Raw genomic sequence first — 19,118 nt, forward strand, 5'->3', positions numbered from 1 at the left:
CCCCCCGCCGCTTTAACTCTTTAACCTATGAGAGTGTGGATATTATCTCCACAAAGATCTCAAATTATTTCCTGATTGGCTATCCAGTGGATACTTTTCTGCTCTTATCCTATTTAACTTTGCAGTTACATTGATACTTTGATAATGGAGTTCACACATTCTTTCTTCAGACTCCTATACTCTTATCTCCTGTGATACTAGGACTTTACCTCAGGCTGCTCTTTCGTGAACTCTTCTTCCCCTGCTCTACCCTAAATTGTCAGTGTTCCACAGTAAATTTGCAGTGTGTGGTCTCATCCAGATTGATGATTTTTGGTGTTGTCTCTTCATAATTTTCAAATCTGTGTCTTTGGTCCTGGTTTCTCTCCTGAGCTCCAGCTCAATGATGTCACCTGTTTAAAGGAATTCTTAGCTAAGTTGCCTCACTGATGCCTCAGACTGAACTGTGTCTCCCTCTGCACCCTCCAGTTGTTGCCACTGGCACCGCCACCACCAGCTAACTCCCCTCCGTCCAACTTACCCCTGCTTGGGTATGTTCTTTGTGTATGACATTACTGTCTAGCCATTTTCTCAGTCCATAAACCTAGGAGTTATACTCGACTCCTTCTGCTTGATCACTCCCGTCTGTCTGTCTGTCACCAAGTCCTCAGTTTTCTTACTCCGTTTCCTACTCTGTTGCCTACTGCCTTGGTTCAGGCACCTGAATTAAGTTACACCTGCATTAATGCAGTAGTTTTATAACTGGTGTCTCTAATTCTGGCTCCATTTATTCATTCTTCAGATTGCTGCCATAGCCACCTCTATCTAATCCTTCAGCGTAGAGCTGAGACTGCTTGGCATGGCACAGAAGGCCTCTCCTGCCTACCTCTGACTTGTCTTCTGAAGTCTCTTTGTATTCCTTTAGTTGTAGCCAGACGGATCTCTTTGTGGTTCCTTAAACACATTCATGATTTTGAAAAGGAATTATATTCTGCCCTCCCCTGCTTCATTTAGCAAACTCTGTTTCTTTAAGATTTTTCTGTAGTTGCACCTGCTCCAGAAAGATCTTTCATTTTCATGTTTGAGTTGTGTGTCATTTTTTGTGCACATCTTTATACTTTGTTACACAGAATGTCATTATTGGTTTCTACTTGACTGTCTCTCCCACTGGTCTGTGAGCTCCTTGAGAGCAGGGATTACTTTCTTGTTTGTATGCTCAGCTTGAAGCACAGTACCTGGCGCTTATTGTCAGTGTAAGTTCAATTCCCCTCTTCATTCACTCTTAAAACTGAACTGTCTCAGTCTTGCTGTTCTTCTTTCCTTCCCTTCTAATGTCCTTCGCACCATTATTTGCTTAAAAGGAAGCTTCCATGGGCCAGGAGAAGGATTAATAAGGCACCCTCACTGCGGCTGCTGAGCAGGAGCAAATTTTAGATAAGATGACTGACCATGTGCTTCCTTTTCTCTGTGACCTGAACTTTTCCCTTCCTGGTGACCAGAATGGAGCACATCAGAAGATATTGAGTAATGATAAAATATTTATTAATTAGAGATTAGCTTAATTTGAAATGCAGAAGCAGTCAGCATATGCTGTTCATGGCTACGTGTATATGGATATGTGTGTGTCTGTCTCAAACTGCTGCCCACCATACTCCCTACCCTGACAAAGGGCAGTGCTTCTGGAAGGAATGTGACTCATGCTTAATTTCTTCACGCTCAGTTTTATAAGAAGACCAGACAGCTGCCCATCTTAATGAAGTGCTGTGAAGAGATCCAGCCACATCAGTGGAAGCCACCTGTAGAGAGGGAAGAACACCGGCTTCCATTCTGGTTAAAGGTACAGCCCTCCTCCTCAAAGTATGTCAGAAGTAGAAGGTCACTAGAAACCCGGCAGAAATGTCAAAGGCTACTTTACACCTCTGATGCTTTAGTTGTTAGTTTAGTTAGTTTAGAACTAGGACTTAAGAAATCTTCTTCAGTTACCCTTCCTCTCCCACTTCTCCACCTGATTCTATAACCTTTTAAAAATAGTGGCTAAAATGCTAGTTTCTTAAAGGAAATTCAGAGGAGAGTTTCTAGAGTATATAACTAGAATGTAGTCTTTTTAGAAATATCTGATATCATGCAGAAAAATCCTTCTTAAAAAGATGTCTCGAGACTGTCCTGGAAAGGTACCTAATATCTAGAAAGCCCAATTATTATTATTTTTTAATATGTTTATTGGAGTGTAATTGCTTTACAATGGTGTGTTTGTTTCTGCTGTACAACAAAGTGAATCAGCTGTATGTATACATATATCCCCATATCCCCTCCCTCTTGAGCCTCCCTCCCACCTTCCCTCTCCCACCCCTCTAGGTCATCACAAAGCATCGAGCTGATCTCCCTGTGCTATGCAGCAGCTTCCCACTAGCCATCCACTTTACATATGGTAGTGTATATATGTCAGCACTACTCTCTCACTTTGTCCCAGCTTCCCCTTCCTGCCCTGTGTCCTCAAGTCTGTTCTCTATGTCTGCGTCTTTATTTCTGCCCTGCCACTGGGTTTATCATTACTGTTTTTTAGATTCCATATATGTGCATTAGCATACGGTATTTGTTTTTCTCTTTCTGACTTATTTACTCTGTATGACAGACTCTAGGTCCATCCACCTCATTACAAATAACTCAGTTTCGTTCCTTTTTATGGCTGAGTAATAATCCAGTGTATATATGTGCCACATCTTCTTTATCCATTCATCTGTTGATGGACATTTAGGTTGCTTCCATGTCCTGGCTGTTGTAAATAGTGCTGCAGTGAACATTGTGGTACATGTATCTTTTTGAATTACAGTTTTCTCAGGGTATATGCCCAGTAATGGGATTGCTGGGTCATATTGTAGTTCTCTTTTTAGTTTTTTAAGGAACCTCCATACCGTTCTCCATAGTGGCTGTATCAGTTTACATTCTCACCAGGAGTGCAGGAGGGTTCCCTTTTCTCTGCACCCTTTCCAGCATTTATTGTTTGTAGATTTTTTGATGCTGGCTGTTCTGACCGGTGTGAGGTGATACCTCATTGTAGTTTTGATTTGCATTTCTCTAATAATTAGTGATGTTGAGCATCCTTTCATGTGTTTGTTGGCCATCTCTATGTCTTCTTTGGAGAAATGTCTGTTTAAGTCTTCTGCCCATTTTTGGATTGGGTTGTTCGTTTTTTTGATATTGAGCTGCATGAGCTGCTTGTGTATTTTGGAGATTAATCCTTTGTTAGTTGCTTCGTTTGCCAATATTTTCTCCCATTCTGAGGGTTGTCTTTTCGTCTTGTTTATGGTTTCCTTTGCTGTGCAGAAGCTTTTAAGTTTCATTAGGTCCCGTTTGTTTATTTTTGTTTTTATTTCCATTTCTCCAGGAGGTGGGTCAAAAAGGATCTTGTTGTGATTTATGTCATAGAGTGTTCTGCCTGTGTTTTCCTCTAAGAGTTTTATAGTGTCTGGCCTTACATTTAGGTCTTTAATCCATCTTGAGTTTATTTTTGTGTATGGTGTTAGGGAGTGCTCTAATTTCATTCTTTTACATATAAGCTGTCCAGTTTTCCCAGCACCACGTATTGAAGAGGCTGTCTTTTCTGCATTGTATATTCTTGCCTCCTTTGTCAAAGATAAGGTGACCATACGTACGTGGGTTTATCTCTGGGCTAGAAAGCCCGATTATTTTTACCAAATTCTGGTAAAAATAATCCAGAGTGTTCTTGTTCCCAATAGGCCAGTCTGCCGTCCATCCAGGAGGAACTGCAGCGCATAGCTGATGATGCCAGAGAGGTAGGAAATGTGACCGGAACCACTGAGATCAACTCAGACCCAGGCCTAGGAAAAGGCAGCTCGGAACTGGGGAGCGAAACTCGGTACCCATTGCTACTGCCTAAGGGTGTAGTCCTGAAGCTGAAGCCAGTTGCCAACCGTTTTTCTAGGAAGGCCTGGAGACAGAAGCGGTCATCAGTCCTGAAGCCCCTCCTCATCAGACCCAGCCCCTCTCTCCAGCCTAGCTCCAGCTCTGGGAAAACAGCAGCTAGGTCAACTCAGTCAGAAGCCCCTCCGAGCAAAATGGTGGTCCCAATTCCTCACGTGATCCAGCCGGCCACTGTCTTACAGACAGTGCCAGGTGGCCCTCCACTGGGGGTCCCTGGGGGTGATAGTTTTGAGTCTCCAGCAGCGCTGCCTACTACGCCCCCTGAGGCCAGGACCAGCTTCCCTCAGCCTGAGCCCCAGACCCTGCTCTCCTCTGCCCCTGTGCCCAAGGTAATGCTGCCCTCACTTTCTCCTTCTAAGTTTCGAAAGCCATGTGTGAAACGGAGAGCCTCAAAGAGAAAGGGGGCCAAGGCCTCTCTCTGTCTGAAGCCTGCCCCCCTCATCCACCCTGCGCCTGTTATCTTTACTGTTCCTGCCACCACCGTGAAGGTTGTGAGCCTTGGCAGTGGCTGCAACATGATCCAGCCTGTCAGTGCAACTGTGGCGCAGAGTCCTCAGACCATTCCCATCACCACCCTCTTGGTTAACCCTACTTCCTTCCCCTGTCCGTTGAACCAGCCCCTTGTGGCCTCCTCCATCCCACCCTTAATTGTTTCTGGCAATTCTCTGAATCTTTCTGTACCATCTGCCCCTGAAGATAAAGCCCAAGTGAGTGTGGACATAGGTTGTCCTTTGGCTGAGGGGAAAAATGCCTTTCAAGGCCTAGAACCCAAATTAGAACCTCAGGAACTATCTCCTCTCTGTGCTGCTGTCTTCCCCAAAGAGGAGCACAGCCCAGGGCCTCCACCAGCAGACAGAGTGTGCCAGGAACAGTTGTCAGAGGGCAATGCCTATGGCTGGACTCTTGTGAAAACAGAGGAGGGGAGGCAGGCTGCAGAACCACTGCCTCAGGGCTTCCAAGAATCTCTAAACAATTCCCCTGAGGATTTAGAGGAAATCATTAAGATGGAACCTAAAGACCCCGGGGAGGACATCTCTGGTGGATCCCCAGAGCAGGACAGCTGTGATGAAATCAAAGAAGAACATGCTGTGGAATTGGACACTGGCTTCACAAGTGAGGAGTCAAGCGGGCCTAGAGAGGTGAAGAAACAGACGGTCCTACAACAGGAGGAGGAGAGGAGTCAACCAGCTAAAACCCCTTCAGCTTCTCAAGAGCCTGCTGATGAAGGCAACTCAGGAGATGTGAGCAAGGGGTCCCCAAGGAATGCTTCCACCTCCACTGACCCTGAAATGGTGCTTAGCAGCCCCTCAGGGAAGCCCGAAGACTTATGCAGTGTTGATGGTCAGTCAGTGGGGACCCCAGCTGGGCCAGAAACTGGAGGAGAGAAGGATGGGCCAGAGGAAGAGGAAGAAGAGGACTTTGACGACCTTACCCAGGATGAGGAAGATGAGATGTCATCAGCTTCTGAGGAATCTGTGCTCTCTGTCCCGGAACTCCAGGTGAGAGTTGGCGACTGTTCTCCAATATTTTGTGGACTCTGTAATAGGTTTAATTTATTGATAGGCCACCTGCTTGCTTTTTGCACTATAGATAGTCCTAAAGTCATTTTTGACTTTTTAAGGTATCACGGGACATAATTTGGGGCTTGAGGTGAGAGGAGAGGGAATGAGTGAAATGTTACTTATTACATTTGACTTAAACTCATTTAAACATTAAATTGAATCACTTGAGCACAATTTAAATGACCCCCCAAAAAAATCATAAATATGGACCCTGGCAAAAGAAAATTATCTTCAGGCTCGACCATTCAAAACACAACTGCTTGGGAATTCCCTGGTGGTCCAGGGGTTAGGACTTGGCACTTTCACTGCTGGGGCCTAGGTTTGATCCCTGGTTGGGGAACTAAGATCCCGCAAACTGCGCAGCGTGGCCAGAAAAAACAAAACAAAACAAAAAAAAACCCAACACCCCCACCCCCCCACCACCCCCCAATCAGTTAATTAACCTCAGTTTTCTCCTGAAAAAGTCTGTACAGTCAGCACTTGGTCAGCCACCATAGATGGCTCTCTTGAACACTCTTTGGGGTGTTTTGCAGGAAACAATGGAGAAACTGACTTGGCTTGCATCTGAAAGGCGCATGAGTCAGGAGGGTGAGTCTGAGGAAGAGAACTCCCAGGAAGAGAACTCTGAACCTGAGGAAGAAGAGGAAGAAGAAGCAGAAGGACTGGAAAGCCTGCAGAAAGAGGATGAAATGACAGACGGAGCCATTGGAGACCCTGCTGAGAAGCCTCCTACCACCTCTGCCTCCCCCAAGACTGCTCCAGAAGTGGAGACCAGCAAGTCCCCACCAGGTGAGTTGGACAGGCCTGAATGGGGGCGGGTCTCAGGTGGCCTCATTGTCTCAGGGACATGTGCAGAATGGCTAGCTTATAAAACAGGTGCTAGTTTCCAGAGGATATCCTCTGGATCCCCCCTGCCAGTCACCCTTACCCCAGACAGATGTTTAACCTGGTGCCATTGCAGAGAAGAGACGCTCAGAAAATTTAAATTTGACTTTCATCAGCTGCTAGATTTGTACTCCATGCAAGTTTTAATAATGGTTCTTAATTCATCTGTCATGCATGAGGCCAAGAGTTATGTTCATTTCAGAAAGCACTGCTTATTCCTCACCAAGACATAGTCTCTTGAGAGCCCAACATCAGACCATACTCACTCTTTTTAGACTTCCATTTTCAATATGCAGTAGCTGGGTATCTCATTATCATGCGAGTTAATGCAGTCACGCTGTCGACTCTGCATAGGCCTGACTTGACGGGGACAGACGTTGCCTCTCATGACATTTTTCCAACAGCTTTTCTCCCAAGTTACTACATAATATCGAATAGGATTTGGGTGGGGCGGTGGGATGGGGAGAGTAGAGGTTGCAGGGATAGACAGTTGTTTTCACATGTACTCTAAGGAGAGAACATCAAAGCTGCTGGAAAGGGCCGGAGCAATCATCGAGTTCGCAACAAGCGGGGCAGTCGGGCCCGGGCCAGCAAGGACACCTCCAAGCTGCTGTTGCTGTATGATGAGGACATCCTCGAGCGAGATCCACTCAGGGAGCAGAAGGATTTGGCCTTTGCTCAGGCTTATCTGACCAGGGTAGGCAAACGCTGCTTCCTGTTCCTGCCAGTTGCTTTCAATGAGACTGCTTCTATTTCAGGGGAGGTGTTTTTAAAATGAAGTGTGCTTTTCAGGCTGCACAACAGCCTTCTATGCCTCTGCCTTTGTTTTCCTGGAATTACCAAAAGAACTGTGTGAGAGAACTACAAGGACACCGACTTCAGTCCTAAGCAGATTTATTATTACTGCCTTAGCATATTACCCGTCTCTTGCCCAGAAATGGGGGAAAGGTGATTTCTACCATCATCAGTGAGGGAATAGGCTAATGAGGACCTTTACTGAGCCCTTGTCTTGAAAAGAAAGACATTTGGTACACTGGCCAGAAAGTGGGCCTCAGTGATCTTTAGAGTCATGAACCAACCGGTTGGTGGCAGTGGTCCCTATCTCATTCTTTTGGTAACCACCTGGTTCCTTTATACCCCCAGCAAAGTGGAGTACTAGCAGTGATAGTCATGGTTTTTCTTGTCTCCTAATATTTTACTAACATTCCTAATTTATGTGTTATCTACCCTCAGGTGGTATTGTGCTGAAATATACATACCAAGTACTCCTTATATATCTCAGTATCGAGCTGAAACCAGGAAGGAGAGGTTAGGGTTGTGAGCTAGAGAAAAGCTTACCTGGTATTGTGGGTAGGGCTCTGGTCTCTAGAAAATGAAGGTTTTTCCATCCCCCACTGCCAGAAAAAGAGCTGTACCTAGCTCATGGCCCTGTGTCTTCCATTAACAGATCTTAGGACCTGTCAGAGGAGTAGCCTCTGAAGGATAATTCCAGAGCTCTCTAACAGTAACTCCTCCTCCTCCCTCTGTCCCATTGTTTCATGTTGGGGCCCAAAGGAAGGGTATTGATGATTGAAAGTCCTCCTGTATAGGTCCGAGAAGCCCTGCAGCATATCCCTGGCAAATATGAGGACTTCCTTCAGGTCATCTATGAATTTGAGTCAAATACTCAGAGGCAGACAGCTGTGGATCTCTACAAGAGCCTGCAAATCTTGCTCCAGGACTGGCCTCAGCTCTTGAAGGACTTTGCTGCTTTCCTATTGCCTGAGCAAGCCCTGGCCTGTGGATTAGTAAGTAGAGGGGCAAAGACAGCACACGAGGATTCTTGGGTCAGAGCAAGAGTGGGATTGAATAGTGTTGATCAGCACTGTTCCAGTCTCCTGACTGCTTCCAGTCAGATAGCCCAAGGTCATAAGAGCCTCCTTCTTTTCAAGGGATGATCTTCCCAACTTCTGTTCTCTCATTTTCTTTACATGTAAAATGAGGGGGGTTTTCCTTTGTTTCCAGTGGAGACCTTAGGTAAATCATATGCCCTTTGCTTCTCACTGTTGTGGAACAGGCATTCAGTCAACAAATATTTATTGAGTACCTACTATTTGTCAGGCAAAGCTCTAGGTACTAGGGATATAGTCATTATAAAAGACTAAAATCCTTGCCTGTATGGAGCTTATGTTCTCATGGAGCTTATGTTCTCATGGGAAAAGTTAGGTGATAAACAGTAAGACATATATATTGTAAATATATATATATATATATATATATATATATATATATATATAATAAAAATGGTAGTGTACATATAAACAGTAAAATATATGTGATGCTTTATAGTGAGAATGTTGCAGTTTTATACACGGTGGTCTGGGAAGACCTGTATGGTAAAGTGACATTCGAAATGTTGGAGAATAAGTGTCTGGACAAGAGGAATATCCCACTAGTTCTGGGTGTCAAGATGGATAAACACAGGAATAAAGGACATAGTGAGATTATTTTGAGAGTCTTAAAGCAGTTAAATGGTAATGGTATGATTATACATAATCTTCCCTTCCTGTATTATTATGCGGATCAAATGAGTATATATGTGAAAATTCTTTGTAAACCATGAAATGTGTCTGATCTCACAATCCATGAAACAGTAAGCAACTTGAGATGTATAACTCTTGAATCTTTCATTTACATCTTAGTTTTTGTGGGTTGGTAGACCCCAGGGACCCAAGGTGGATAGATGCTAGAGTCTTTAAAAAAAAAAAGAGATCTCACAGGGAATTCCCTGGTGGTCCAGTGGTTAGGATTCGGCACTTTCACTGCCAGGGCCCAGGTTCAGTCCCTCATTGGGGAACTAAGATCCCACAAGTTGCACAGTGCGGCCAAAAGGAAAAAAAAATGATCTCACAGTTGTAAACCAGAGCCTTGTTATTCCCCATGCCCCTAGCATATTTTTCTTGCTTCTTATGCTTAGAACCCTCAAGTCCTGGGCACACTGTATAGATGACTCCTCTTTTGCCCTCTTTCCGCTCTTGTAGTTTGAGGAGCAGCAGGCTTTCGAGAAGAGTCGCAAGTTTCTTCGGCAGCTGGAAATTTGCTTTGCAGAGAACCCCTCACACCACCAAAAGATTATCAAGGTCCTCCAGAGCTGTGCAGACTGCTTGCCCCAGGAGATCACTGAGGTATTCTTTCCTGTCCTGCTTCCTTTCCATTGTCACCTGGGCTTTAGGCCCTTCATTCTCCCTTCCCTAACCTATTCCATATGCTCTTGCTTCTGAGTGGTGGACTTCGTGGAGGGGATGAAGAAGGCAAGGAATTTTTAGGCTTACCTAAACCATAAAGCACTGGGGTGGGGTGGTTGTCACCTGAAACCAAAGCCTGACTGCTCCTCACAGGCTTAGGGGTGCCGTAAGTGCCCTGGAAGGGAAGTTCGAGGAAGGAAGTGATGGTCTGGGTGGTGGGTATCGGGAGGATTGGGTTGCTTCCTTGCTCTGCCTTGAGTTAGTGCCTGAGCTGGACATCAGTAAGGCAGGGATAGAGAGTGGTGTCACTGGGAATCAAACCTGTTAATAATACAGGCATACCTAGTCAAGACATGGAAGCAACCTAGATGTCCATGGACAGAGGAATGGATAAAGAAGATGTAGTATATATATACAATGGAATATTACTCAGCCATAAGAAAGAATGAAATAATGCCATTTCCAGCAACATGGATGGACCTAGAGATTGTCACAGTAAGTGAAGTAAGCCAGACAGACGAAGACAAATATCATGTGATGCCGCTTATATGTGGAATCTTAAAAAAAAAAAAAAAAAGAAAAAAGTACAAATGAACTTATTTACAAAATAGAAATAGATCCACAGACATAGGGAACAAGCTTATGGTTACTAAAGGGGAAAAGGGGGCGGGGGAGGGATAAATTAAGAGTTTGGGATTAACATATACACACTGTATAAAATAGATAACCGGGCTTCCCTGGTGGCGCAGTGGTTGAGAGTCCGCCTGCCAATGCAGGGGACGCGGGTTCGTGCCCCGGTCTGGGAAGATCCCACATGCCGCGGGGTGGCTGGGCCCGTGAGCCATGGCTGCTGAGCCTGCGCGTCTGGAGCCTGTGCTCCGCAACGGGAGAGGTCACAACAGTGAGAGGCCCGCGTAACGCAAAAAAAAAAAAATAGATAACCAACAAGGACCTACTGTATAGCCCAGGGAACTATACTCAATATTTTGTAATAACCTCTAAGAGAAAAGAATCTGAAAAAGAATGTGTGTGTGTGTGCGTGTGTGTGTGTGTAAACTGAATCACTGTGCTATACACCTGAAACTAACACAACATTGTAAATCATCTATACTTCGATAAAAAAACATACAGGCATACCTTGGAGATATTGCAGTTCAGTCCCAGACCACTGCAATAGAGTGAATATTGCAATAAAGTGAGTCACACGAAGTTTTTGGTTACACAATGCATGTAAGAGTTATGTTTACACTATACCTTAGTCTATTAAGTATGCAATAGCATTGTGCTCTAAAAAATTTACACACGTTAAGTAAAAAATGCTCACCATCTGTAAATCAGCTGTACTTCAATTAAAAAAAAATGCTGGGCTTCCCTGGTGGCGCAGTGGTTAAGAATCCGCCTGCCAATGCAGGGGACATGGGTTCGAGCCCTGGTCTGGGAAGATCCCACATGTTGCAGAGCAACTAAGCCTGCGAGCCACAACTGCTGAGCCTGCGTGCCACAACTACTGAAGCCCGCACACCTAGAGCCCGTGCTCCACAACAAGAGAAGCCACTGCAATGAGAAGCCCGTGCTCTGCAACGAAGAGTAGGCCCCACTCACTGCAACTAGAGAAAGCCTGCACACAGCAACCAAGACCCAGCGCAGCCAAAAATAAATTAATTAATTAAAAAAAATATGCTCATCATCATCTGAGTCTTTAGCAAGTTGTAATCGTCTTGCTGCCGGAGGGTCTTGCCTCAGTGTCGATGGTGCTGACTGATCAAGGTGGTGGTTGCTGAAGGCTGGAGTGGATATGGCAGTTTCCAACAACAAGGAAGTTTGCTCCATCGATTGGCCCTTCCTTTCATGAATTATTTCTCTGTAGCCTGCAATGCTGTTTGATAGCATTTTACTTAGAGTAGAACTTCTTTCAAAATTGGAGTCAGTCCTCTCAAACCTTGCCACTGCCTTATCAACTAAGTTTATGTAATATTATGTAGTATTATGTAATATTCTAAATCCTTTGTTGCCATTTCAACAATCTTCACAACGTCTTCACCAGGAGTAGATTCCATTTCAGGAAACCACTTTCTTTGTTCATCTGCAAGAAGTAACTCCTTATCTGTTCAGGTTTTGTCATGCGATTACAGCAATTTAATCCCATCTTCAGGCTCCCCTTCTATTTCTAGTTCTCTTGCTGTTTCTACCACATCTGCAGTTACTTCCTCCACTAAAGTCTTGAACCCCTCAAAGTCATCTGTGAGAGTTGAAACCAGCATCTTCCAAACGCCTGTTAATGTTGACTATTTTTACCTCTTCCCACGAACCACGAATGTTCTTAATGGCATCTGGAATGGTGAATCTTTTCCAGAAGCTTTCAATTTCCTTTGCCCAGATCCATCAGAGGAATCACTGTCTGTGGCAGCTGTAGCCTTATGAAATGTATTTCTAAAGTACTAAGACTTGAAAGTCAAAATTACTCCTTGATCCATGGGCTGCAGAATGGATGTTATGCTAGTGGGCATGAAAACAACGTTAATCTCTTTGTATATGTCCATCAGAGCTCTTGGGTGACCAGGTGCATTGTCACTGAGCAGTAATATTTTGAAAGGACTCTTTCCTGAGCAATAGGTTTCAACAATGGGCTTAAAATGTTCAGTAAACCGTGTTGTCAACAGATGTGCTTTCGTCCAGGCCTTGTTGTTCCATTTATTTATTTATTTAATAATTTTTTAAAAATTTATTTATTTTTGGCTGCGTTTGGTCTTCATTGCTGTGCGCAGGCGTTCTCTGGTTGCGGCGAGCGGGGGCTACTCTTCGTTGTGGTGCGCGGGCTTCTCATTGCAGTGTCTTGTTGCAGAGTACAGGCTCTAGGCACGTGTGCTTCAGTAGTTGTGGCACGAGGGCTCAGTAGTTGTGGCTCACGGGCTCTAAAGCGCAGGCTCAGTAGTTGTGGCACATGGGCTTAGTTGCTCCGCGGCATGTGGGATCTTCCCAGACCAGGGATCAAACCCGTGTCCCCTGCATTGGCAGGCGGATTCTTAACCACTGCGTCACCAGGGAAGTCCCTGTTGTTCCATTTAAAAGAGCAGAGGCAGAGTAGATTTAGCCTAATGCAGAAGGACCCTAGGATTTTTGCAGTGGTAAATGAGCATTGGCTTCAACTTAAAGTCACTGGCTGCATTAGCCCCTGACAAGAGAGAGTCAGCCTGTTCTTTGTTCTTTGAAGCTTTGAAGCCAGGCATTGACTTCTCCTCTCTAGCTATGAAAGTCCTAGATGGCATCTTCTTCCAATAAAAAGCTTTTTTGTACACTGAAAACCTGTTGTTTAGTGTAGCTACCTTCATTAATTATCTTAGATCTTCCGGATAACTTGTAGCTTCTACATCGGCGCTTACTTCTTCATCTTGCACTTTTATGTTGTAGAGATGGCTTCTTTCCTTAAACTTTATGAACCACCTCTTCTAGCTTCAGAATTTTATTCTGCAGTTTCCTCACCTCTCTCAGCCTTCATAGAACTGAAGAGAGGGCCTTGCTCTGGATTAGGCTTTGACTTAAGGGAATGTTGTCACTGGTTTGATATTCTGGTTTGATCTTAGACTACAAAAACTTTCTCCATATCGGCAATAAGGTTGCTTTACTTTCTTATCAGTTGTGTGTTCACTGGAGTAGCACTTTTAATTTCATTCACAAACTTTTCCTTTGCTTTCAAAGCTTGGCTGACTGTTTGGTACAAGAGGCCTAGCTTTTGGCCTCTCTTGACTTTAGACATGCCTTCCTCACTAAGCTTAATCATTTCTAGCTTTTTTTTGCGGTACGCGGGCCTCTCACTGTTGTGGCCTTTCCCGCCGCGGAGAACAGGCTCCGGACACGCAGGCTCAGCGGCCATGGCTCACGGGCCCAGCTGCTCTGTGGCATGTGGGATCTTCCCAGACCGGGGCACGAACTCGTGTCCCCTGCATCGGCAGACGGACTCTCCACCACTGCGCCACCAGGGAAGCCCCATTTCTAGCTTTTGATTTATAGTGAGAGATGTGTGACTGTACCTTTCACTTGAACACTTTGAGGCTTTGTAGGGCCTAAGTGTTCAACTGAAATTGGCCTAATTGTCTCAGGAATAGGGAGTCCCAAGGAGAGGGAGACAGATGGGGGAACAGTTGGTCTATGGAGTAGTCAGAGCACATACTGTGTTTTATCTTTTAAGGTCACTTCTCATATGGGTATGGTTCATGGTGCCCCCAAACAGTTACAGCAGTAATGTCAAAGATCACTGATCACAGATCGCCATAATAAATATAATAATAATGAACAATTTTGAAATACTGTGAGAATTGCCAGAATGTGACACTGAGACATGAAATGAGCAAATGGTGTTGGAAAAATGGTCCTGATAGATTTTTTTTTTCTTCGCGGTACGCGGGCCTCTCACTGTTGTGGCCTCTCCCGTTGCGGAGCACGGGCTCCAGACGCACAGTCTCAGTGGCCATGGGTCACGGGCCTAGCCGCTCCGCGGCATGTGGGATCTTCCCAGACCGGGGCACGAACCCGTGTCCCCTGCATCGGCAGGCGTACTCTCAACCACTGCGCCACCAGGGAAGCCTTGTCCTGATAGATTTGCTCGACACAGTGTTGCCATGAACCTTCAATTTGTAAAAAACACAGTATCTATGAGGTGTAGTAAAGCAAAGACACTAAAATGAGGTCTGCCTGTACCCCTGCATTGTAGGCAAGTAAGGAGGGAGAGGAAGTTTAAGAGTTCTTAGCTATCAAAGAGAGGCTTCTGTGTGTCTCCCAGTTAACTAGGAAAGTAGAACCCAGAAGTATGTTGGATTGATTTGGAATGGTGGCCTAGAGAGGCTCTGGAGACTTATCTTTCCTTCTGCAACTCTCCCCAGCTCAAGACACAGATGTGGCAGCTCCTCAAAGGCCATGACCACCTACAGGATGAGTTCTCCATCTTCTTTGACCATTTGCGCCCAGCAGCTAGCCGTATGGGTGACTTTGAAGAGATCAATTGGACTGAGGAGAAAGAGTATGAGGTACAGGCTGTGAGGCTGCTGTAGGGTTGTGAAGGGGGAAGGCCATGTGTAGGAGGGATATCTGCCCAGAGTCTGTGTTGAGTGGCACCAACTCCTCCCCAGTTTGATGGCTTTGAAGAAGTGGCACTGCCTGATGTGGAAGAGGAAGAGGAACCTCCCAAGATACCCACAGCCTCAAAGAGCAAAAGAAGAAAAGAGATTGGGGTCCAAAATCATGATAAGGTACACCAGGTTGTTGGGGATTATCCATCTTTCATGAATCAAGCCTTGAGTTTTCTGTCTGAGTGGTCCTCTGGCTTAGGGTGGTGCAAAAGCCTCTGTGATCTGAGGCAGTCATGGAGCAGGAACCAAAGGTCAGGCTGCTGTGGACATGCAGAGCCCATGGGAAGAATGGTGCAGCTGCTGAAGAGGTCCCACCCATGATTGGCTCATTAGAAGGATCTGTTTCTCTAGCTCAGAGCTATTTCTCTTGTCCTTGGGTCTTCTTCCTTTCTGTTCGTGTGAAAAAAATAGAACCAGGATTCATCATTTTAATAATAATGACAACAGCTAATACTGAGCTGTGTTCCAAAGTATCACGTGTCTCTTATATTTTACATGGACTATTCACTCGTTGAACTCTCACAATAACCCTATGAAAAGATTGCTCTTGTTTGCATTTTATAGAAGAGGAAACTGAATTGCACAGAGGGGCCATTGCCAGGGTCTCGTGTTTAATCAGGGGCAGTGCTAGGATCTGAGCGTGCGTTGTCTGGCTCCAGAGTCTGCTTGTACTCACTGCTGTCTATTGCTCTTCAAGAAGTCTTTTTAGTCCATTTCCCTTTACTACATGTCTTGTACTCTTTCTTCGGGAAAACTGCTTCTTAGTAGCTGAATGACCTTGGGCGATTTATTTAATCTCTCTTTGTTTTAGTTTCTTCATTGTCAGTGGGGATAATAATGGTACTTATGTCTTGGGTTTGTTGAACAGAGAGTATCATTGAGTGAGCCTTCCATATGTACAAAGCCCTCTCTCAAGGGGATTGGAGGAGAGGGGAGAGCTCAAGGAACAGGGAGACAGAAACAAAGACAGACGAGTGAGTAGATCATCTCTCATGAGGGAGCTCTCCAGTGACTTTGCCTCAGATTATATTTCACTTAAATATTTCTTGAAACATCTGGGCAGTTGGGATATGTCAGTCTTTGGGTCATTTACAGATTGTTTCAGGGATTCATAGTAGGCTTTAGTTGAGTTTGGGCATTGATTTCCCCAGGCAACGTGAAGAGATGGTGTATAATGAAAGAGAAAGGAAGCGGGGAAGGGGGTCAGGGGGCAGGCTTGTTCAGATGGCTCACAACTTAGCTCCCTCTATTGGTACCAAAAATGCTTGGCAGTTAACCAAGCCCAAGTGTCTCCTAGGAGGCTGAGTGGCCAGATGGGGCCAAGGACTGTGCCTGCTCCTGCCATGAGGGAGGTCCTGACTCCAAGATGAAGAAGAGCAAGAGGAGAAGTTGTAGCCACTGCAGCAGCAAGGTGAGGAGGGAACTGGTACCAAGGGGTATTGGAGCTGCCTAGGGCAACCCCCAGGTTGCCTTGCTGTTTGGGGTATTGTTTGCTACCACAGATGTGTACCTTATTGAATTCCTAAAAAGATTACATGTGGATAAGTAATATGCCGTACACATACACATTAGTGTGTGTATGCAAAATAAATAGAATCTTTAAAAATATATGTATAATGGATTTTGCTTCTTAAAGAGAATCTTGTAGGTGAAGCTTTTGGAATAGGGAAGAATCAACCAGTTCATATATTTCCCTCTTAGAGTTTTTTTTTTTTAATGAAACAAACCTGTGTGAGGAAAATAGCCTAAAGGTAATGCTGGTTCTCTAAAGTAGGGTTGGTTGGCAGCAGAAATACAGTCCTTGGTTAGAGGATTGGTAGAATCCAGCACTGTTTTTTGGGCCATTTACAATTGTTGGAGCAGGCATGCATGTTGGTTGACTTGCTGAGCATCATGGCAAGGTTTCTTCCTTTGGTCGGCCCCTAAGACAAAAGAGGTCAGGAGACCCTTGACCCAGAAGGACATCCCTGCAGGTCTGTGACAGCAAATCCTACAAGAGCAAGGAGCCCCACGAGTTGGTAGGCGGCAGCCCCCACGGAGAGGCCAGTCCCGTGCCTGGTGCTAAGGAAGCTGGGCAGGGCAAGGACTTGATGGAGGAGGAAGCCCCAGAGGAGCGAGAAAGCACTGAGGCAACCCAGAGCAGGACTGGCAGGAGTACCAGAAAGGGAGAGATGCCTGTTCCAGGTGAGTGATCCAGCCGCCAGCCCAGCCTTTCTCCCTTTATTTCTGTCTCATTCTCACATACTTCAAGCGAGAACGTCCTTGAGCCTGGATAATATTAGTCTTGTCTTTTTTTTTTTGCGGTACGCGGGCCTTTCACTGTTGTGGCCTCTCCCATTGCTCCGGATGCGCAGGCTCAGCGGCCATGGCTCATGGGCCCAGCCGTTCCGCAGCATGTGGCATCTTCCCGGACCGGGGCACGAACCTGTGTCCCCTACATTGGCAGGCGGACTCTCAACCACTGTGCCACCAGGGAAGCCCTATTAGTCTTTTCAGGGATGGACTACCACCTCTTTTACTAATAAACCAGTAGGAAATCCTTACTGTCCAGCCTTAATTTTCTTTCCTGTGGCCTCAATCCTCTGCAGAAATAAGAGTGCTACAAATCGACACGATCCAGCATTTTCTTCTTTTTTTTTTTTAAATATAAGTTTATTTTTGGCTGTGTTGGGTTTTCGTTGCTGTGCACGGGCTTCCTCTAGTTACGCGAGTGGGGCTACTCTTCCTTGCGGTGCGCAGGCTTCTTATTGCGGTGGCTTCTCTTGTTGGGGAGCACGGGCTCTAGGCGCACGGGCTTCAGTAGTTGTGGCTCACGGGCTCTAGAGCGCAGGCTCAGTAGTTGTGGCTCACGGGCTTAGTTGCTCTGCGGCATGTGGGATCTTCCTGGACCAGGGCTTGAACCCGTGTCCCCTGCATTGGCAGGCGGATTCTTAACCACTGGGCCACCAGGAAGTCCCAGCATTTTCTTCTTGTGTTCGCATTCCTGAACCCCTTCCCCTTGTCTCCAGATCCTCTATGGTCTGCATTCTAAAGCCTCAGCCATTCTCAGCTTTGGCAGTCGGACTTCATATCTTTATATAAGCGATCCTAGCCCCCACCCTCACCTCACTCTTGGACCTTAGAACTTTATCACGGTAGCTTGCCAGAGTGACCCCGTGGTAATTTGTGTCCTTAGATGCATTGTGACCCTGTCCATACCCTTAGATCCTTATTTTCCTCCTAAACAGGATTGGCAGCAGGGAGCACTTTGCTGTCTCCTCAAGAAGTGACTTTTACACACCAGCTCCTCCTCGATGGCCCACCGCCCTGCTCACCAGAGACTCCTCAGCTTCCCTCCAAAACTGGAACTGTGCTGTGCGCTGTTAGGAGTAACCAGGCTGGGCCTGAGGTTCTCTCCTGCCCCAGGGCATCCCCCAGACTTCAGGATGAGGGCGAGGGCCATAAGCCAGGGCATGAGTCACAGGCTTCCATGCTGGTCTGGAATGCTTCAGAAACTGAGAAATTGCCCGGAACTGTTGAACCCCCTGCTTCCTTCCCGAGTCCTGTTTCCTCAAGGACCGGAGACTTAGGGGGAAGACAGGTGTCTGGGAAACCAGATACTCAGGAGAGCTGGCTGCCTTCCAGTAGAGCTGGGGTGACAGAGGACGGGGTGTCTCCTGTCCATGAATCTTCTTCATCAGGAACTGACACCTCAGAGACTTCTCCCAAAGCCCCTAGAGGAGGTTTGGCTAAAGACAGTGGAATACAGGGCAAGGGTCCAGTAGGGGAGCCGCAGGCGAAGGCCACAGAAGCTACAGTGTGTGCCAACAACAGCAAGGTCAGCTCCACGGGGGAAAAGGTTGTCCTGTGGACAAGGTAGGTGGGGATGGATGTGTGAGCCTGTTTAGAAAGTGCATGGAGCACACCCATGTTACTGATTTAGATTAATTGCCTTATGTGGATTCCAGGGAAGCTGACCGTGTGATTCTGACCATGTGCCAGGAGCAAGGAGCACAGCCGCAGACTTTTAGCATCATCTCCCAGCAGCTGGGAAATAAGACCCCTACTGAGGTAAGTAGGGGAAACTCTGCTAGAGCTTCAAGCTCCAGAGGAACCAAGGAAAGGAAGAGGACAGGTTGGCCAACTAAGAGGTGATTGGTGATTATAAAGGTCTGCCCTGAGGAAGACGTTGACTTGTCAGCGTGGTTAGTTATAGCTCTAGAAGAGAGAGGGCATTGAATTTTGAGGTAGAAGCCCCAGGGATTACATTTTAGTTTTGCTTTTAGAAGGAATGTGACTTTGGGCAAAATGTTTAGCCTTTTAACCCGAGTTTCCTTATCTATAAGGAGGGCACAGCCCTCACCGCCTTACTGTGTAGAACAAACAAGATTGTTCAAGTTGGTGTATAGCGCTTAGTAAATGTT

The 19,118-nt window shown here is 45.9% G+C and overlaps 1 protein-coding gene across 2 annotated transcripts in view; it reads left to right on the forward strand.

The window, feature by feature from the left end:
* The window catches only part of GON4L (gon-4 like), an 89,476-nt gene that overhangs the window by 69,755 nt on the left and 603 nt on the right, over nucleotides 1-19,118 (forward strand). The window contains exons 19-30 of one of the 2 annotated variants that reach the window (XM_007457926.1): nucleotides 1,700-1,816; nucleotides 3,717-5,420; nucleotides 6,017-6,272; nucleotides 6,881-7,065; nucleotides 7,958-8,155; nucleotides 9,389-9,532; nucleotides 14,470-14,613; nucleotides 14,716-14,835; nucleotides 16,013-16,126; nucleotides 16,689-16,899; nucleotides 17,943-18,570; nucleotides 18,663-18,765. In XM_007457926.1, the coding sequence (XP_007457988.1) occupies nucleotides 1,700-1,816; nucleotides 3,717-5,420; nucleotides 6,017-6,272; nucleotides 6,881-7,065; nucleotides 7,958-8,155; nucleotides 9,389-9,532; nucleotides 14,470-14,613; nucleotides 14,716-14,835; nucleotides 16,013-16,126; nucleotides 16,689-16,899; nucleotides 17,943-18,570; nucleotides 18,663-18,765 (3,924 nt within the window). Of the gene's footprint in view, nucleotides 1-1,699; nucleotides 1,817-3,716; nucleotides 5,639-6,016; nucleotides 6,273-6,880; nucleotides 7,066-7,957; nucleotides 8,156-9,388; nucleotides 9,533-14,469; nucleotides 14,614-14,715; nucleotides 14,836-16,012; nucleotides 16,127-16,688; nucleotides 16,900-17,942; nucleotides 18,571-18,662; nucleotides 18,766-19,118 lie in introns of those variants that run through there. The other variant, XM_007457927.1, reaches the window with a different exon arrangement.

This window comes from Lipotes vexillifer, unplaced genomic scaffold, assembly GCF_000442215.2.
Source record: "Lipotes vexillifer unplaced genomic scaffold, Lipotes_vexillifer_v1.1 scaffold238, whole genome shotgun sequence".
Lineage (NCBI taxonomy): Eukaryota > Metazoa > Chordata > Mammalia > Artiodactyla > Lipotidae > Lipotes > Lipotes vexillifer.